At 37.9% G+C, this 21,552-nt stretch overlaps 1 protein-coding gene and 1 long non-coding RNA gene across 3 annotated transcripts; both read right to left on the reverse strand.

Annotated features, from left to right (window-relative positions):
• Positions 1-654: 654 nt before the first annotated feature.
• On the reverse strand, positions 655-11,586 carry LOC103329900 (putative ubiquitin-like-specific protease 2B). 2 transcript variants are annotated; one of them, XM_089042443.1, is made up of 13 exons: positions 11,094-11,586; positions 10,671-10,859; positions 10,506-10,581; positions 9,837-9,945; positions 8,261-8,317; positions 7,624-7,755; positions 6,664-6,864; positions 6,528-6,583; positions 6,360-6,453; positions 5,185-5,275; positions 3,770-3,889; positions 2,206-2,631; positions 655-1,766 (listed from the first exon to the last, which is right to left on the reverse strand). In XM_089042443.1, the coding sequence occupies exons 2-13, from the start codon at positions 10,845-10,847 to the stop codon at positions 897-899; spliced, it is 2,409 nt and encodes an 802-aa protein (XP_088898569.1). In that variant the 5' UTR covers positions 10,848-10,859; positions 11,094-11,586; the 3' UTR covers positions 655-896. The 2 variants fall into 2 exon arrangements, with proteins under 2 accessions (XP_088898569.1, XP_016652834.2); XM_016797348.2 differs by having other exon boundaries at positions 8,261-8,320; positions 11,094-11,585.
• A 2,116-nt stretch (positions 11,587-13,702) lies between these two features.
• LOC148920677 (uncharacterized) lies at positions 13,703-14,557 on the reverse strand. The gene is made up of 2 exons (XR_016122630.1): positions 14,329-14,557; positions 13,703-14,039 (listed from the first exon to the last, which is right to left on the reverse strand). It is a non-coding gene; the product is annotated as an uncharacterized LOC148920677 (long non-coding RNA).
• Between the last annotated feature and the right edge of the window lie 6,995 nt (positions 14,558-21,552).

Genomic DNA, 21,552 nt, shown 5'->3' on the forward strand with positions numbered 1-21,552 from the left:
TTAGTTGCTTGAAAATACCCTTAAATTGACATTGAAACATGTGAAAAGAGGGTCTAAGGCTGCTACATAGGCAATTAATGAGAATTTGACAAAAAACCTAACGACGGAATTACATTGAATTTTTTTTTAACAAATTCGGGAAAAAGTTCCAAAAAATTGTACCAGCCAATCTTGAGATCCATAATACACCAACAAAGATAGGCACCTAATATAATTTCAAGTCACATAAAAGGAGTTAGTTTTTAGATAGTTTAGACATAAAATTCTAAGCAAAAGCCATAAACCCTAAACTCTAAATGTAAAGGTTTGTGATACCGAATGGTGTAGGAAAATACTTGCATCCTTCCTTGGAAGTAGGAACTCCTACTTTCCTACCAATAGCAAGTTGACATGTGTTCAGAGATTTTTCTTTTGGTGTTTTTGATAAATTATTTTTTCATGTGTCAAACTATATGATTTATATGTGGAAGGAGGGAAGCAGTGTCCAATAGGGCTTATCTCAGTTGGTTAAGCTTTTCGACCTTCACCCATATGGGCAGAGGTTTGAAACCCCCAAGTATACAATGAATATTTGTGTAAAACCCCCTCCCCCAATCGTTTGTACTAAATTTTTTTATAAAAAAGATGTTCTAATTATTGGAGAGACTACAAAAATTGCTTTAGAAAGGCTCCTTTTTTACTAATAAATTCAGACATATAAGTTAAGCGCCTAGTATCTAAACTATTCTTCTATCAATACATCGGCATACCTCATATGGCCTATACAGACCAGACGCTATTCACAGAATTCAGGTCAATGCCTATCAAACACCCATCAAAATACTTATACACAGACACCCAGTGAAATGCAAAACAGAGCATATAGGGCCTCACAAATTTCAATCCTCAAGCAGGCATCATGTGACACATTTTTCCCCTTCAAGTGGTTGTGCAAGCCTCAGCCTTTTTGCAGCAGGTTGCTCTTGAGGCTCAGGCATCCGATCATCATCACATGAGACTGTCCTGTTGTCTACCATATTAGAGTCTTGATACGCTGGTATATCAGGATTTTCTTGGCAGGAAGAAAGTGGAGCTCCATTTTCATTGCCATCATTCACTTTCACACAATCCCGAGAACCTTCATTTTCATTCCCATCATGCACCTTATCACAATCTCGAGAACCTTCATTTTCAGTGCCATTATGAACCTCATCATGGTCCTGAGAACCTCCATTTTCATTGCCATCATGCACCTTATCAGGGTCTTGAGAACCTCCATTTCCATTGCCATCATGCACCTTATCATGGTCTTGAGAACTTCCCTTTCCATTGCCCTCGTGCACCTTATCAGGGTCTTGAGAACCTCCATATCCATTATTATAATGCACCTTATCATGGTCTTGAGAACCTTCAATAATGGAAGCATCCGGATTCCCTGGAGCAGAAACAAGGCCATCTGGTAAACATGTGACATTTTCCATAGTTGGATTGTTCACATCCATTTCTTCTTTCTGGCTCAGACCCAAATCTTCCTCCCCAACTGGATGGTTTTCCATGACCCCAAAATCTTCAGAATGGTCAGAGGCACAATTTGATAGTTTGGGGGATGAATCAATGTTTCCATTTTCTTCTTGTGCAGATATTCCCAAGTCATAGGAAGTCTCAGCTCCATAAGTTCTTGATGTGTATGGAATGCCACAAGTTTGAGATGTGATTCCAGTTATTTGCTGAAAACCAGAGTCTCCTGTAGGCGAAAAAGCAAAATGCTCTCCATTTTCGGTGTCTTCCTGTTATTTAACAAATACGTAAGGGCAAGTACTGCTGTCTCTTCAATGAATCGATGTAAAACATGTATCCATTTATAATATGTATGCTTAGTTTATACAGTTCTGAGCCCATAACTGGAAAAAAAGGAAAATAAGAAGAAGAAAGGCGTACCATCCTGTCTTACAAGTCTATATAAACCTAGGATTTGTAAAGAATGAAACAAATGTTTCTCAAAGCTTTAATTGGTTGAAAGAAAAAAAAGAAAGGAAAGATATTTATAACATGGCATTGCCAATACTCTCTCTCTCTCTCTCTCTCTCAAACACACATGAGCTTTATAAATCTACACCCAAAATATCCTTAAAAGCCAACATAAACAATGCTCATGCTTTTCAATCCCAACTATCTCATAATTAAAACAGATTTTGTTCCTTAAAAAAGAAAAAGAAATAGTGGTACCTCTATTGGTGGTATAGCGCCATTAAGAAGGTAAAAAGATGACTTTTGGTCAAATGATTGATATTGTCCAAATAGTGAGCCAGGGGTGGCTCCTGGCTCAAAAAATTCCCTGAGAACCAAGCCTGCATCACTAACACACTCAGAGCTCCTAAGAGAAGATGTGGATAACAGAGTAATTTCAATCCCCTGGCCTGCTTGAGAATTAGATATATTTTCTTGGCAAGGTATAGCAGGACCACATCTTCCCGAAAATGACTGCACACCAGTTTCATGCTCGTTACATTCCGGAAATTTAGCCTGGTCTTCATCACTGGAAGCTGCTGAAGAGACTTCCCGACAACGATTTTCAAGGAGCTCAAAAATTAACCTCTGGATAAGAGTACGCTTGAGAGAAGCCTCAGAAGGAAGAAACCAATCTGGATTAAGCTGGTAACAGAAGTTGGGGTTATGCATAGCTAAAATTTGAAATATAAAGTGAAAGATCAATTAAACTACAGGAGGATCATATTAGAAAGCCTAACAGTTGAAATTTTGGGAAAAGGGTACATGATTTATAGGCACTGAAAACCATTTAAAGTTCCAGCATATGTCTCTAAAGTCAGAGTTTGTCCCAACCCAATATCTGTTTATTTCATCGTAAGGCATCCGAGCTGATAAAACTTTCAATTGAAGGAAAAGATCCTAGGATGAGAGCTTTCAATGTGATGCCCATGTTCAAATAGCACCACCAACGAACAGGAAGAAACAAGGCAATAACATGGTAGAAATTGAAAATCCACATACTAACACACGTGTATATAGGCACAAGCATTCAAACACTTCACATTACAAACATTCAAGAACTCAAATAGACAATGACTAAGAGCATGTAAATAAATGAAGCGCTTCCTATCAACTGCTGGATGAAAACCAATCCAACAGCTTAGAGTATAAAAATTCAAGCATGTCATACAATAAGCCGTAAATGACATGTTTCCTATTAATCGTGGATATGTTTGACTTTTCATCCACCAGTTTATAGGAAACATGCATCTACTGTTTAGAGTATAACATGTTTGAATTTTCATACTCTAAGCTGCTAGATTTGTTTTCATCCAACAGTTAATAGTGGACGCACTTCGTTTACTTACTTGCTCTTGATCATTTGTCTATTAAACCATGAAATTTCCATCCAATGACTTTAAGAATATGCTATATCTCCTCTTAAAGTGCTTGGGCACTCCTCCATGTGTGTAATTAATTAATAATACATGAACAAAAGAATATATGTCATGTTTCATATATACCCTCCTCCATGTGTATCCAACTGACCTTCCACTCAAAATGGGTTTCACAAAAATCACCTCTGAATTTAAATAGACTGTAACTATGTTTCCACCAAAAAAATGAAGTACGCATACAGCCAGGAGGTGCACAGTACAAGTTAAAAATTAAATATGTTAGGGCTGTGTACTAGATGTATAAAATTGACATGCCACATCATTCATACAGTACAAATAAAGGGTAAAAGTATTAAAAGAACTAATGAAATTAGGAAAATCTAGAAACAAAGTAGATCACTTACGAAGTTGGAGAACTTGGTTATTTTGAAAGGACTGAAATAAACAGGAGCTTCTACCAGAAACAGCTCCAGATAGTGGAGCAAAAACAGGCCACAATCGAATGAATTTTCCTGTTGCGGTAACTGAAAGGAATGTGAACCATTGTCAGAAGTTTTAATATTTTACCATCAGCAAAAATTTAAGCCTTTTTTTGTTTTTGTTTTTGTTTTACATTTCTTAATCTAAAAGGACAGTTATAAGGAAGAAAGTGAAAAAAACTTTTCAGAGATCAAATTATCTCCATGTAACCGAACAAAGAGAGAAAATATATACTGCAGGAATACAAAGACAGCAGCAACATGACAGATGAAGACGCACATTCTAGAAAAGAAAAAGGGGAAGAAAGCAAGGAGCAGCTTTAAGATCACAATTCATAATTAAAAGCACTTATCCGATTCCCTAACTCATTTATAATGATAATCATAAAAAAGACTATTGCACTCATCTAATATCTATTTATAAACATTTAGAACAAAAGAGGAAGAACATTTTAGCTGTTCGTATTGTTAAAAGAGGATGAAATCACTATACTGCATCTAGAACTTAAACTATATTGACCATAAACACCAAAAAAAGATGGGGAATAACGAAAAATAATTTGGTGCATTCACTTGAATATTAGACTATCTTAATACCCATGTCTACAAATTTCTTTGCGTGTGTGTTTTTCTCAAAGAAAAAGTTGCTTGAAGATAATAATGACCTTCACACAAGTCACTTTTTTTTTTTTCCTTTTTATCTTGTGATAAGACAAGAACAGTAGGCATTTAGATATCAAATATCATATCATCTATACTTCATATATCGAATAAACTAGTAAAGTAAAGTTATCCTAAAGTAAGCGCATATTGAGGAGAGACATTTGCACAATTAGATCTGCACTTCCAAGAGCCCAAAGTTTCTTATTTTTCAAACTAAGATTAGCTGCTATAAAGTGATCTAAACAGAATAAAGATGTCATAAGATTACAAAGTACACTGAAACAACTTCCATCTCTCCCAATCTTGAGATGAGCTTGCATCACCAAAGCATTTCAGGATGCCCTACAGCTTCCCACAATTATTAAATGAGTTTACTCACAGCCAAAACACATGAACCATCTTATACATTACTCAACCAAGAATGTCATTCCACATACCTACAAATCTCATATAATTATCATTTTGAACACCAAGGTTTTGTATCACCAAAATAATAGCCATATGCTGATAATATCAATCATTAGGCTAATGTATACGCAACAGTAATCATTTGACTGGCCTATAAAATCACTCTTTCATGTCAAACTTTCAGCTACAGTACCGATATAAAGCATATTCCTTGGGTAATTCTTTTTGTTCTGTCTTTAAAAATCTGTTAGAGAAGACTGGAGTAATACCTCAAGTGGGACAAACCGCAGGTTGTGGAACTTTGATGACATTTCTTCAGATGCCTCCTTTTTCCTTTCTTTCCACTCTTCCCACAAGTAACTATCATTTCAAGATCAAAATTTGGTGTCACAATTAAAAGGTTTAAATTCTGAAGTTGTAAAAAATAATAGATATCCCATTCAACACCCCAGGTACTTAGCATCCTGTTCAAAAATTCTAATCATATGACAGAAAAACATATTTTTAAAACTCCTGTGTTGTCTCCATAAAAAATTAGAAAATCAAGTCCATTTATTTGACAATTATCCAAGTGACTTTTCCCTCAAATCCACTTCAATTTGCCCATCATCAGTGAATTAAAGCTTCATGTCCTAGTACAGATGAAAGCCACTCAAAATCCGGAAGAGCTGGAAAAATTTGAACAAGTTGTCTTTGCAGGCCAGATTTCAGTTAGTGCAGGAGGCATGCATTGTTGTTGGACACAAACCATGTTATATAAAATAGTAGCGCCCCCACCCCCTACCAAATTTTAATATAAATCTAAAGAACTGTTAATTAAATAACAATTTAGCACTTTATAAACCCTTAATTTCTTTAAAAAAATTATTTACTATTCATGAAAATTGAACTCAAAACAACCAATGTAGAGCACAATGATTGATTGAAGGGATTAATCATATAACCACTGGGCCTGGATGACTTTCTATCACATCTTTTGTTTATACTGTAATAGCCAATGCACACACATATGCACTCAAAATTGTGTCTCAACCAAAAAGGGTCATGCATTTACAAAAGAAATGAGATTTTTTTTTTCTTCTAATAAGATAAATTTATTCAAGGAAATGAGGGTATACTAAAGGAACACCGTATTTTGTCCAAGGGATCTTGTAACAAATTTATTTTTTGTTTCTTCTCTTTTTTTCCCTCTCTTTTCCTTTGGTGTATTGGAAGCATCTAAAACCAAGACCCACCACTACCCTACACACTTTTACCTCTTGAACCAAAGCCCACTTGGCCTCTCAGTTCTTAAAACTCCAACTTAGCATAAAATACAAGAACAATAAAAGGAATATGAAAAGAAGGGACTTCATAACACCTGTTTTTCCAAAAAATAAGAAATAAAAATAAATGCATACTGCCTTTAAAAAAGAAAAAGAAAAAAAGAACTTCAATAGTATACCTTTGAATTAGATTTTTCAGACCCGTATGACTTCCTTTGATAGAATCCATATGCAAAATACAAGGTACTTTAAGTGACTTGCCTGAGTCGCCATCTGAACATGACAAAACTACATAAATGATGGGAAAAATCCACAGATACACGTTGCACAATCCAACAAAAACTTACCATTAAGTCTATGCACTTCACCGGGATGACATATGACTATTAGACTCCAGTGTAGACTGATATTAAAAACCACATATTAGCACCCATTAAATTGATCTTATTACAAGAGGCATGAAGTTTGGTCAAAGGATCATACTTGAAGTTTACAGGAATGAAGATGTAATCCTTTTCAAATAAATCCACTTTCCTTGTCCATTTACGAACTCGTTGGAAAGCAGCTCTGCCATCAGAAACACTGGATGGATCTTTGTCCAGGTCAGCTAGCTTCCGGAAGAAGAAACTATTGAAAAAGTGGAACCTATGCTTTTCCTTAGATTGAATCTGATTCTTCAAATACCTGCCAATTGATTACTTTGTAATGGGAATATTTGAATTTTAAAAGTGGCAGAAATTACAATCACAACAATCACATTACGATTCTAACTGTTAATAAAGACAATTGCAATTAGCATTAGCATTGTCTTTTAGAAATTAGAAATTATAATCATAAGGTGATATAAATTTTTCAATTTCTGTTTCCACTTTCAAGACATTAGTATTTTAATTTATTTGAGCATTCCATTTTTTAAAATTATCACATTCAAATTGTCTTGTCTATTATTAGCAGTTAACAACTTTTCAATGCTTTGAACTTCCATTTCAGTTATTTTTACTTTAATTTACTTGAAAATTATTATTCATTTGGTTAACTAGGGAATTAAATCTAGCAAGTCAAAAGTTCCTATATAACAAGGCAAGGGCTTTGTTGAAGATAGTGATGATATTCGGGTGGCGACCAATGTTCTCCTCAATATGGTGAGTAGAGGTAGTTATTAGAGCTGATGCATTCAGTACACTAGTAAATGCAAACTTAGGGTATGCTAGGGTCTTTTCTTGCCATTCGTTAACACAATTGATTTACTTAGAAAAACATTATAGAACTAAAAAACCAAAAGCTTGGTGTCACTACTATTAGAAATTATATGTATTGTATCTTCAGGGAGCACTTGTAATTGTAAGGACGAAAGTCCATCAAATATTTAGGATTCCAAAATAGGTAGGTCTTTAATATAAAGCAAATAAAGTTATGCATGTGAGCTTATACATGCAAGCTTACTTGATGTAGAAGTCAATAATTGTATCATTAATAAATGTCTCTGGCTGTAAGAGATCAACATCTCTCTTGCTGATGGAAACAGCATCTGCCTCCCCTTTCGGATATACAACATCTTCAAATGGCTCATCAAAACTGTATACCATCTCAAATTTGTTCAGTATACATCATACAGTAGCACCTTTAAAGAAAACAGAAAATTGTTCACTAAAGCAAAGCAGTCGTGTTCTCTTTCAAAAATAGAACAACCAAGAGAAGGGACCACAGCAATTTATTCTTCGGCCATTTGTTCTATGATTAAAGCAAAAAAAGCACACATCCACATTATATATGAAAACGATTCCTTAATTCTCAATACAATAATCATTTAAATTTTACAAACATATTCAAGAAAGTCATGGTAGTAAAACAAGCCTTATCAAACTATAGATAACGTGATACCCATGCATATACCATAAGAAACAGAGAGTTAAAATCTTCATCCAATCCTCATCAAATAAGAGAAAAAAGAAGAGAACAGAAAACATAAGAAACATAAAGGAGTACTGAACTCAAAAAGGGAGAGGAAATTTGACAACAAGCATTATAATTTGTATCTTCATAGTTACAATGAAAAGGAACTAGGATCACTTTAACTCACTTTGGAAAATGATGCCCTTGCCCAGGTGAATCATCCTCATCTGTTTCCACGCCCATGCTACTTGTACCAAAATGGGGAAAAATATGAGTTTAAGACTATGTATAGAACTACCGAAGTAAAATGAATTAGATTATGTATGCAGCACACAGAAGAGATAGTATAAATTTACAAACATGGCAAACAATTTACCTAAGAAAAATAAAATGTGAATCCCAGCAATTTGCTTTGCATTTGTAAGCTAGATATATGGAAACAGAGAAAGAGAATATGAAGATACCAACCAAAATCTAACCACACATGTACGGTTGAACCATTCTTTTTTACCTTCTTTTTTCAGGAGTACAATTTAACCATTCTAATTTACAAACCACTACCAAAACAGGGATAGTTATTACATGAGCAGTACATCATCCCTGTAAAGAGGCAAAAGAACTGGACACTATGCCCAGCACCTGACAGATACCACACAAAGCAAATGCTCACTAAAAGGTACAAACTAATGTAAGTGAAGAACATGGTTCTAAAGCAGAAGCCTTTAAGCCAATAATTCCTGTTTACTGAGTTCTTTCACCATCAACTCTGAAAATTAAAATGCAACTAAACGTGGAACACTATTATCGGGCAGTTCCAAATTGAACACTGGGCCCCTCTGATATCCCTCACTGACTCTCTAGACAAAGTACGATAACAATCCCTTTGTTACTGAACTATATATCCCCTCAAATATGTCATGGTATAATCACCCAAAAGGCCACTTAATCTATTTGATTATAAAACTAAATCCCCTTAGGGAAACTAAATTATAATCCTGATGAAATGGTATTTCATTGATCTGATAAAAGTGTAGGGGCAGAGCCAGAATTTTAGTTCACAGGGGGCACCCTCAAGTTATCTTCATACTACAAATTTCAAGCTTGCATGACATATACTATCAAGATTTAATGTTGTCATAGTAAAACAACTATAAATTGTTTTTTAACAAAAATAAAAGCAATTATACAAGGAAGAGAAGTTTAATAAAGGACAGCCTGGCTAATTCATAGTATATAATGGAGAAGAGAAACAATATTCATAAAATGATAGGAATGATAATTTTTTCAGAAGACAAAAAACAAAAAATTTTGGCTGAACAAGACCTTGAGGGTGGCATGTGACCCCCCTGAGCATTACTGATAAAGCGGATATTGGAACCTGGCCATTAATCTTCAATCAGATTACATTGACCATGTCTTGGATATTGTTTTAGATATGCTATCTCCAACTTGTGTATGCCGGTGGATATACCAATAATTTTGTAAATGTGGGTACAGCTAGAGAATTAAAGAAAATTTTTAATTTTTAAAATCTCATAGATTATATAAATGATGCCAAAAGTAGTAAGGTGCAGTAATGAAACTTCATCTGAAAGTATGTTATTTTTAAATAATTTCCTAGTTTATCTCTCAAATCAAAATCAGCATAATAGGCCATTAAATTTAAGCAGCTTATTGGCATAAAGCTTAGAACATCAAGAAATATGATACATAAGAAACACAGGACAATATTGTATTAACAAACGCAACATAAACAAACTTACTCTTGCAGAAGAACCCATGCATTCAAATATTTTGCATTCAAAGATGCTATACTTTCCTCTTTCTCAGACCAATAGGGTTCAACAACTGCAATCTTCAACTCCTCAAAGCCTAAGAGAGTTTGGGTAGCAGATCATGTCAGGAAAAAAAAAAAGGAGCCAGACTCAGCTTAAGAGTTTGAAGTCCCAAATAGCTGCTAAAGCATAGCATTAACGAGTTTGGACAAGATTTAAACCTTTTCTGAAATAGAAATTAGCATATTTTCTCATATGACATATACTACTTGCTAAAAGTAATTTATAATACTTGGATTACAAATCACTTGTATATCTTATTTATTACATTTAGGTAACAAAAAAGAGTTTCCATATCTGAGCATCCGTAAGGACTATAACATAACATGTATCTAATCTTTTATCAGTGTCTTAGCTACACAGCTTAAACATCATAAATTGAGATGTGAGAATTGCATAGAACCAGAATGAAAATTGACCAAAATTTTGGAGGAGGATCACATTAGCTTCAATAATTGAACAGCAGATTTAACAATCTGCCTATGAAGATGTAGGTTAACAAAGATAAGTCCCAGAAAGTACACATGCATCACCAACCCTACTAAGAGAAGGCAAAAAACAACAAAAAGAACAGAGCTTTTGTACAAGTGCACTGACCAGAAACACCATCCGCAATATCCTCTTGCGGGGCATCCTTTGATATCACACGGAGTTTTATCATCACAAATTCAGCCTGAATGTAGTGTAATAAACTGTACATGTTCAATACCAAGTATATATATAAAAAGTGGTGACATCCAATAGGAGAGTTTCAGGACTCACTTTTGGAAACCTCTGACACTCCAAAGTAATGAGATCATCAACTCCCCATTCAAAATCAAAGGGTTCAGATGTTTTTGAGCCACTGACTTTGATGCAACTGTCGGAAAACGTTAACTGGGGTTCTGTACAATAACTATCCCGATATACAACATAATCAGGATAAAGAACTACCGTCATTTTTATGTTACCCTGCAAATTGTGCAAGTCACAATTAATTGGCCTTCAAATATTGGATAAAACATCGTATTCAAAACTTTGCACTAGAAAAGAAAGATAGTATTCAACATTTATATACAAGCCAAGTAACTTTGTACACATCAATAATTTTTTTTTTATAGTTTCACTACACTTCTTCAGAGATTAGATTGTCTTCGGTCACTGATAAAAATGTATCTCACTTCCTGAAGCAAAATAGCACTTTACCTTTAACTAATTGAGCTTGACGGTCAATAAAGAAAAACTACATAGATCACAAAACTAGGCTCGTGGAAGAAGTGGCTGGGTTCGACGGCGACTCGGCGAAGGACAGAAGAAGAGGCTGGGTTCGACGGCGCGTAGTTCTCTTTCTCTTCCTTCTTCCTTCTTCCTTCTTCCTTCTTCCTATTTCTTCCTCTTTTCTGGTTATTCTCGCCCAAATCAAATGAAGACCTAGCTTCTATCGAGAAGAAAAGGCTGGGTCTTTACAGACGGAGTTTTTAAAATTAACATTTTGACCCCAAAATGTTTTATAATTTTGAAAACGACCAAACATGGTTTCACATATTTTCAAAATTACCCCTTAAAGCATCGGGACCGTAACCTTGGATGTTTAGTTGTGTGGACCCCATTAAGGGTGCTTTCCCTGGAGAAATGCAAGTTGAGATGCCATATTCCTAATCTCTCCCCAATGATGATCCCCCCCAAATTTGCCCCCCTAATTCTCATAGCCACTGCCCTAGGAGACTTCATTTATTTGTCAAAGCTCTAAAATGGGCTTCACCTGGCCCTTTATTGTTGGTCGTCTTCACTATTTGTCATCATTTGCATAAAGAAGAGATGGATGAAGGAGAAGATAGGCCGGTGCAACGTTGTCATTGTGGCACTATTGCTCAGCTTCCAAAGCAAATTTCTAGCGTGACCAAGGGGAAAGGTAGGCATGTAAGCTCCACATGCGTGATTGTGCTGGGCATGAGAGTTGAAAATTTTATTTCTTTATTGGAATGGAGCGAAGAGGTGGAAGATGATGTGGGTTTTTTTTAATGCGGGTTGATGCTCAAATATGTGAGCATTTGAAGATAGTGATACTTGGTTTGCGTAAAAAGCTTGACAAATTAGAAGCTGGAAATGACAAGATTCGAAGGAAGTGTAGAATTTTGTGGGTTGTAATGGGTCTTTCACGGTTAAAGGTGTTTGCCATGAAAATATAATTTAGATGAAATATAATGTAATTGTAAGTTTGGTTGTACTGGGAGACTTCTGTGTAATTGTATTATGGTGTTTTTTTTTAACTTATCAACAAGTCTTGCAAATTTACAAATGTACAAGCATTCATCACTTAAAGCAAACTGACCAAACTTGAAAAATTTGCTCACCAAACTTACTAAACAAAAACAATGTGCTCAAAAGAGGTGTAGAATGGGTCCACTTACACACGGGTTGGGAAGATCCACCATCTCTAAGCACAACCATCTTCGCACTAATTCACTTTAGAGCCTTAAAGTCTAGCACCAACCACCTTTCAAATATTCCAGCGCCTTAAAGCCACAAAGTATGCATTAATAGTGAAAGATTCGTGCTTTTGACAGCTACCACAACTCAATCACTCATCTTCTACACACACTGTACTGCTTGCGCCAAATTCAATAGCTACCTAAATCTCTAGTCACACAATTTTGTTCGAATTCCCAATTTTGGAACCCTAATGCACACCCGTTCCTTTCAAAAACTGATTTGAAGTCAATGAGTCCTACTAGTGCCACATAGCAATCCACAGTAGGGCAAATTCTTGTAAAAATAATGAAATTACAAAATTACCCATGCCACATCACCCAACTTAACGATACTCGGAAGCCAATGGGCCCACCGGTGCCACATAGCAATCCATAGTATGCCCAATTCCTATAAAAATAATGAAATTACCAAATTATTCATGCCGCATCACCCAACTTAATGATACTTTCCACAAAATAGACGGAATGGTGTAACTTGACTCGTGGAAATGAAGCATAAGGGGTATACAAAGTGATCTTAAAGTTCAGGGGGCGAACTGAGACAAAATTGAAAGCACATGACGCATTTCAACAAATAAGCATGTTTTTCTATGTTGCATGGATGCATATAAGACGATACGGGGAAATGAAAAATATTAAAAAAAACTAGGACACGGGGATACGACAATTTACCCAAAAAAAAAACAATAATACTTATATATTTAAAAAATAAATAAAACATTGATGTTGGTACTTCAATTTTATAATACCATATATAGTGAAATTCAAGCTTTTCAAGCCTTTCAAATGTAGTTTTTTAATTTTATATAAATTATAATTGAATTAACACATTAGTTGACCTTGAGTACGAGTTGACCCATTGATAAGAGCATTTTAATGCATATTTGTTATCCATGAAACTATTCTTTTGCTAGCATTTTATTTGAGTTATTTCTTATTTGCATTGTTTTTGTACATTAGAAAATATTAAAAGCTTTATGAATAAATATGCTACTAAGGATTATTTAGAAGCATAAATGGTATTGGGTAGGGGTGGGCATGGTCCGGTTTCATCCTCAAACCACAGCTGAACCAATTAAACTTTTATGGTCCAGTGTGGTTCGGTTTGAACTAAAATCAAAATGAAAACCGAACCAAACCAAACCATTCATATCCGGTTTGGTGCAAGTTTGGTTCGGCCAGTTTAGGCATAAAAAAAAACATGCTTACAATAACACAAAACCTGTTAACATCGGTATTCCATCAAATAATCCTAAAACTGAACTTGCTCCTAACAAATATAAACATTTTCATCTAAGTTCATCCAAACTTCTAGCAACAAACTTCAACATACAATCCCATATTTTCATACAAATACAAACAAATTTCAATACCCAATTGATTAATACAATTGGAAATTACATACCAACTAATCAACTACAACATTCATTTTGATTTTATCAAATTAATGCAAAGAACAAAAAGCCAAACAAACACATTTATTCTTATTCTTCTGCAAGGCATTTCTGAGAGAGTCATTAACATATACTCTGTCACTATTGACACAGAACCTCCCGACCCATCAAGCACAACACCATAGAAGCTACCACATTGAGGTGGTGCAAATTAGCAAGTTTAATGGTCTCGTTCCAGAAATCATCTCTTTGATTGAATACAAAATCTACAACATAGGGACCATGCAAGTGAGGCATTAATAATAAAAAAATTAATAGCTTTTGGAAACTAGTGCAATGAAAAGACAAATAATTTATTCTTCCATAACCCAATTCTCTCAGCTCTTCCCACACCTTGACAGACCCAATCCCATATTTTCATAAATACAAATAATTGATAAATACGAATCAAATTAGAAATTTCAAAACCCAATTGATTAATTGACATCTTACAAAGCAGAGTAAGACAACAAAACAAAAACAAAAACTGGGTATGATTCAAGAATTGAAACAAACCTTAGTTCTAAGAGGGTGGGATTGAAGTGGTATGAGATATTTTCTCCAAGCCCCACTGAGTATCTCAGACATGGTTTTGTACCTGCGAATCAAGATGAAGATACAAGAGGCACAACTGGGTTTTCGAAGAAGGAAGAGAGAGGCTTTGCTTGGGGTTTTTTCCAAATGAGGTTTGAGTTTTAGTTGTAAGAGAAGAGAGAGGCTTCGAATGTGAGTGTTGTGGAGGATTTTCTTGGTTTTGTTTTGTTTTGGAGTCCAATTAGGTGTGAAAGGGTACATAATATGCCATTCTACTAACCAATTGTTGTTTGACACATGTACATTAAATAAAATTAATAGTAAATAGAGTTATATTGGTTCGGTTTGGTTTAGGACAGTTTCAAAAAAGCTCAAATTGCAGCTGAACAAAACCAACCCGGTTCGGATCGGTTTTTCAAACTGTTGACTTTTTCTTTGGTCAAAACCAAACCAAACCAAACCAATATAATCGGTTCGGCCAATGTAATCGGATCAGCTGGATTGATGCCCACCCCTAGTATTAGGCATCTTCTTTCAATATTATGAAACCTTTACCAAATTATGTATGTCCATCTTTCAATTAGCTGACCACTATTTAATTTGAGCCTTGCTTACACAAGTTTTCTTCATTTAAAAAATGAACAACAAAAGAAAAATGATTCAAAGTAATTTTGATGAAGAAACTTGGTGTACTTTTGCAGTAGGTTCATGGTGGATTGGGTTCCAATTAGATTATACAGAAACCTTGTAGACAAGGGTGTAGCATTTCCAAGGTGGTAGCCAATGAGTATAAAAACCAGCCTATGGAATAGATACATGAATGGCACCTTGAGCTACATGTGAAAAAGCTGCAAGTTGAAAACCAAATAGGAGCTTGTAGAAGCAAATATTCATGGATCCTAGGTCAAATAATTAATCCAATCAAATTGGGAATTATTTGATTCTTACCATAATCAAATCCCTAATTAAATCACTCTCCAAATTCGGGAAGAATAATTCCTTTCCATGTGTAAAATTATTCTTCCGAAACCCTAGCCTTCAAGGCTCCTATAAATACATGGTTGCACACAAGGTTTGAGGTAATTCTAAACTTACGTATGAAACTCTGCAGAAATCCCCTCTCACAAACCCTAGACGCCACTTTCCCTCTCTCTCTCTCTCTCTCTCTCTCTCTCTCACACACACACACACACACACACACACACACACACACACACACACACACACACACACACACACTTCGATCACCACACAAGACTCTAGCTACCCGGTTCTTCCAGAGAGAAATCTCCATACACTTTGTTAGCTACTATTTTTTCATACACACAGTCGACCTAACTTAGACATCAAAAGGCCTTTGGCCAACACCCTCCAGTGTGGTATTTTCACTTCGTGTTATTTTGCAGGAAGAAAGAGAAGATAAGAGGAAGAAGGGATCTTCAGATGAATATTCTTTAGGGAAGAAAATTACTCCCACAAATTGGTGCTTTCATTGAAAGTGCAAGTGAATACTCAACTCCTGCTCCAAATCCATTTTCCACTCTTTGTTTTGATCAATCATAGTTGATACAAGACTTACGAGGAGTATGGCCACTGCGATATTGCAATCCATGACGGAAACCTTGTTGCAACCACAAGAAAGCGTGGCTGCCAGCACCTCGTAGCAGCCTCCCATGGTTGCCAATGCTACACAGCCACCTCCTGAAGGCTTGCAGCTGTCGCATAGCCACCAAACCATGTGGCTAGAATTGCATAGCCGCTCATTTTCACTCCACTGCAAAGCCCCATGACCTCCACAGCTTTGCAGCCGCAAGCGCCGACTGTTGGAGCATCTTCACCGCGCTATCTTTCCACTGAAGCATAGTAGCAGTCGCACCATGTAGCTGATGAATTTGCTGCATAGCCCCACGACTACCTCAATGCCGTCCTGGTCTTGAAACAAATTCATCCATTCCCCCATTTGTCGTCTTACTTGACGTATGCACCCCTGTACACGTCCAATGGAGCCCTAGCCCATATGCCTTTGGGCCTAGTGCACACCACTCTTCTCGATCCACGTAACGAGGTGGACCTTAACTTATAGGTTGATCAACTCACATAAAAAGTCAACGACCAAAACAATTTAATTGATCGGCTACTTGGATAGATTAACTTGGGTCAGGGCCTTGACCTTGGAGCCCAAGGCAAGGAGAGAAGGATGCATGAGTATACTGACACATAGTTCGAGAGGTCCAAGGTCAGTCGGATAATGACAAATGGGTAGGGGAGAGAACGAGAACATGCTATTCAACACCCGGGCAAGACATATACATCTGCAAGCTACACTTGTAGCCGATCAACGATCCGTAATAGATTAGGTCTAAGGACCAATGTGTATGGGAGGCTAGGCCCACAATTTAATGTCCATACTCTTTTGGGCCCACAAGGAAGTATCCATTCTAGGCTAGGCCCACAAGGAGCTTGAGTTCATGAATAGTTATGTGACAAACACAAAGACCTACGCTGAGAACCAAGGAAGTCACTAGGCAGGCCCACCTCACTGAATAGTTATGTGACGAGACCACCAACCAACTCACATCAACGAGCTATAGAGGAACCATCACAAGATCAATCTAATTATCCGCCCTATAGGTAGGTTAACGAAGGGGATCGACCCTTAGAGGCTGAGAAGGAAGTTAACCAATGGCGTCCGAGGCATTGAATACACAGATTTGAGCCACAAGCCCTGCGTGCAAAAGATTTCGAGATGTTTGTGAATGGCCGACTTTAGAGTCTCCAACTTAAAGGAAGTATGAAGGAGGCCTTGGGTAGGGAAGTTGATCAAGTCAACTCCGCACCCTTCACCGATGAAGTGGAGTAGGCTACACCTCTGAAATGGTTCACAACACCGTCTATCACACCTTTCAAGGGGGACTCTGACCTTAAAAGCGATTTGAAGCTCTTCAAGAGTGCTATGATCCTATACAAGGCAAATAACACCCTGATGTGGAAGGTGTTCACGATGACTTTAGGAGGAGCAGCTCAGGACTGGTTTCACACTTTACTGGACGCTTCAAGGAGTTTGCCTTCATTTTCACAAAGGAGTACACCTCCTACTAGACGGTTAAAAAGCAGCAAGACCACCTATTTAGTCTGCATAAAAAGCCTGACGAGTCTCTACGAGACTATATCAAGAGATTCAAGGTTGAGAAGGCGAACATCGTAGGATGCGATGATCTACTTGCATCCTCAGCTTTTAAGAATGGCTTGTCAACTAAGCACGAGCTATACCATGAAATGACTATCGCTCCGAGCTAAACCCTGCAGACCAGAAAGGAAAGGGGATAACTACTCCCTAATAGAAATCAAAGAGTTAGGACCAAGTTGAGGGAATCCTTCTAGAGGTCTATCTTGAAGAAGGATGGAGGCCTAAAGAGGAAGTTGAGTTGGTACTCGTTGATCTTGACAAGGCAGATAGAAAAGAGGGGATCAACTAGCGCCTAGGCCCGGAAGAGAAATATCATGCAGGCGACTTACGTCTCCCAAATCACAACCAGTGATCTAGCCATTGAAGACACTCTTATCATCAGTTTATAGAAGCAGGACTTGATCAAGCTTGATCTGCCACATAATGACACCCTCATCATCTGCATCTAGATTGAACGAGCTGTGATCAAGCGAGTTCACATAGATGAGATCAGTGCTGCCAACATCCTGCAACTATTTGTTATCCAGCAGATGGGGTTGGAGCCCAAGATTAACAACCTTGCAAGGTCACTCACCAGCTTCAATGGGGCTACATCAATCATTGTGGGAACTATTGACCTTGACATCCACTGACCCTAAGTGGTCTGGTCATAGACGTTCATGGTCATCGGTGAGGTCTCCCCTATAACAGAATCTTGGGCCAACCATGGATTAACAAGATTGAAGTCGTCACATCCGCTTCACATCAGAAGATCGGCTACCTCATTCTTAGGGGTAGATCAATAGTGATCAAGCCATGGCAAGGAGATGCACAATCCAAGGGCTTGAGAAGAGCAAACAGTTGCAATTCACACCGGTGATGCAAACTGCTGAAGAGGGGTCGTGCTCCCTATAGACTAAGGCTGGCAATGGGTCGTGTCGTATCGTGTCAAGATTATATATGTGTTAGGAATGTTCAACCCAAACTCAACCCGTTTAATAAATGTGTCATGCATGGGTTGACCCATTAAGTTCTCGTGCGGGTTTTGGGTTGTGTCGGTTGACTCGCTAAGTGGTAGCAACAAAAAAACTTAAAAAAAATTAGAAAAATGAAGAATAAACAAAATAAATGGGTTAGTGGGTTGGCGGGTTACATTGGTATTTTTGTGGGTTGGCGAGTTACATAGGTATTTTAGCTAGTTAATAGGTGTTTTAGCAGGTTGGCGAGTTGACCCACCATGACCCGTTTTGTTAAACGGGTTACATAGGTATTTTAGCTAGTTGACGGGTTGACCTGAAATCACCCGTTTATTAAATGTGTCATAGTGGGTTGACCTGAAAATGACCCAAATTTTAATCGTGTCGGTTGAACCCACTAAATTCTTGTGCGGGTTTCGAGTCATGTAACGAATCGTGCCCGAAATTGCCACCCCTACTATAGACAAGTAAAGGAAAGGGAGTTGCCACCTCCCAATAGCAACTAAAGAGCCATGAGCAAGACGAGGAAATCCGCCCGGAAGGATCTTCTAAAGAAGGTTGGAAGCCTGAGGAAGACGTTGAGTTTGTACTCATTGATCTTGGCTAGCCAGACAAGAAGGCGCGGATAAACTTATACTAAGCCCAAACGAGAAGGATCGAGACAAGGTAATCCGCTTAGAAGGCTAGAGGCTCGTGAATAAAATCTTGAAGAAGCAGATCAGCAAAACTATGGAGGAATAACGTCGGAGCAACCTACTAGAGGCTCCTGAATAAAATCTTGAAGAAGCAGATCAACAAAACTATGGAGGTCTATGTAGACGACATGCTAGTCAAAGCTCCTGACCATGTAGACCATATTAAGAACCTTGTCGAAGCATTCAGCCTGCTCGAACAATATCGCATGAAGCTTAATCCAAGTAAATGCATGTCCGGTGTCAGGCCTATTCTTAGGATACTTGGACAGACTCCTCTCGAGATCTATTGACAAATGGGACGAGGAGTGCGAAGTATCTTTCCAGAATCTGAAGACTCACCTTACTTCACCTCTCATGCTCCCAAAACCAGTTCCTGGTGAAGACTTGTTCCTATACATGGCAGTGTCTAGCTCGGTAGCCAACTCAACTATGATTCGAGAAGAACTAGGGGCCCAACATCCGGTATTCTACACGTTAAATGCTCTCCTTGATGCAGAGACTCACTACCCAAAGTTGGAGAAGCTCATTTCGGCCCTTGTAATTTCCGTGAGAAAGCTGCAACCTTACTACTAAGCTCACCGGATCATCGTCATGACTAGGGATGGCAATGGGTCTTATCGTGTCGGGTTCGTGTCGTGTCAGGATAATAAACGCATTAAGAATGCTCAACTCGAACCCAACCCATTTAATAAACGTGTCGTGTCGGATTCGGGTCGTCTTTTATCGTGCGGGTTTCAAGTCGTGTAACGGGTTCATAAATAATAACATGCATGTTACGAAACTCACAACTGAAAAAATTTAAATTAAAAAAAGAGAGAGTAGAGAAAATATAAGGAAAAGAAAGAAAAAAAAGATAGAGAGAGGAGAAAGAGAGAAGAAAAAGAAAGGAAAAAAATATAGAGAGGTATTATAGCGGGTTAGTGGGTTGACCCGAAACTCACCCGTTTATTAAACGGGTCAAAACGAGTTGACCCGAAATTGATCTTTTTTATCGTGTGGGTTGAACCCGCTAATTTCTCGTGCGGGTTTCGAGTCGTGTATCAGGTCGTGTCCGAAATTGCCACCCTTAGTCATGACTGACTTTCCTTTATGATCAATTCTCCATAGTCCTGACGCTTCTTAATGACTTATGAAGTGGGCTATATAACTAAGCCAATACAACCTCCTCTACTGGCCAAAGACTGCAATAAAAGACTAGGCTTTAGCAAACTTTGTCTCAGAATTCACTCCATCGCCAAGAAAGAGAAGCTGGTCAACAAAAACAAGGAAAGTTCGAGAGCAGACAAGACCTCCTTCACCGAACCTGACAAACTTAGAGACATGTAGCAGTTGAGCGTAGACGGAACGAGGCATTGCTCATTGGCTTGTGCTTGGCAAAGCACCCAAAGATGATTTTGTGCCTTAACAAAGTCCAAGAGTTATTGAAGGCATTTCTACCTTCGCCATCCAACAGGTGCCCCGAGCAGAGAACGCGCACGCAGACATACTGGCAAGCATAGGATCAACGCTTGATACCCAATTCCGACGCTCCATCCCGATCGAGCACCTTAACAAACCAAGCATACAAGAGAAAGAGCAGCCAGATTTGATGCAGATTGACGAAGATCCTAGATGGCAAGATCCTATCATTGACTACCTGGTGAATGAGAACTTGTCAAAAGACAAATTCGAGGCAAGAAAAATCAAGCAGAAAGATGCGAGATACTATATGAAAAACAACATGCTTGTTCGCATATCATACTCTAGTCCTCATCTCACCTACATCAAGTACCTGTAAACACTCGAGGTGCTCTGCAAGACATGATGGCGAATGTGGGAATCACTTTGGGGGCAAATCGCTTACCCATATGGCTCTCAGCATAAGCTACTTTGGCCCACCATGCACCAAGAGTCCATGGAGTATGCTCAAATATGTGATCGATGCCAATGCTATGAACCAGTACTTGGCCTGCCAGATTGAGGTGTACCATCTGTAGAACAGTCCATGGCCATTCATGCATTGGCCATTGACTTGGTGGGACTTATGCCACTAGTACTTGCCAAGAAGGATATGATGATCGTTGTCATTGAGTACTTCATTAAGTGGATCGAGGTCAAGGCTCTATCATCTACCAAGGAAGCTGACGTCGAACGATTTATTTGGAGGAACATCATCTGTCGATTCGGTTGCCTGCAATCGATAGTAGCAGTGTCAAACGGGCCGTGCTGGGCTGGTTCGTCCCATTTAAACTCGTGTTTTTAACATTTTCATGCCAGGCCACGCCGGCCCATTTAGTAAAATCATTGATCCCAGCTCAGCCCAAAGCCCATGTCCACATTGAAATGGAGGAGCCGTGCTCGTGGTCGTGCCATATTCGGGCTTAAGAAC

This window comes from Prunus mume, linkage group LG1 (genome assembly GCF_029339155.1).
Source record: "Prunus mume cultivar Tortuosa linkage group LG1, ASM2933915v1, whole genome shotgun sequence".
In the NCBI taxonomy this organism is placed as follows: domain Eukaryota; kingdom Viridiplantae; phylum Streptophyta; class Magnoliopsida; order Rosales; family Rosaceae; genus Prunus; species Prunus mume.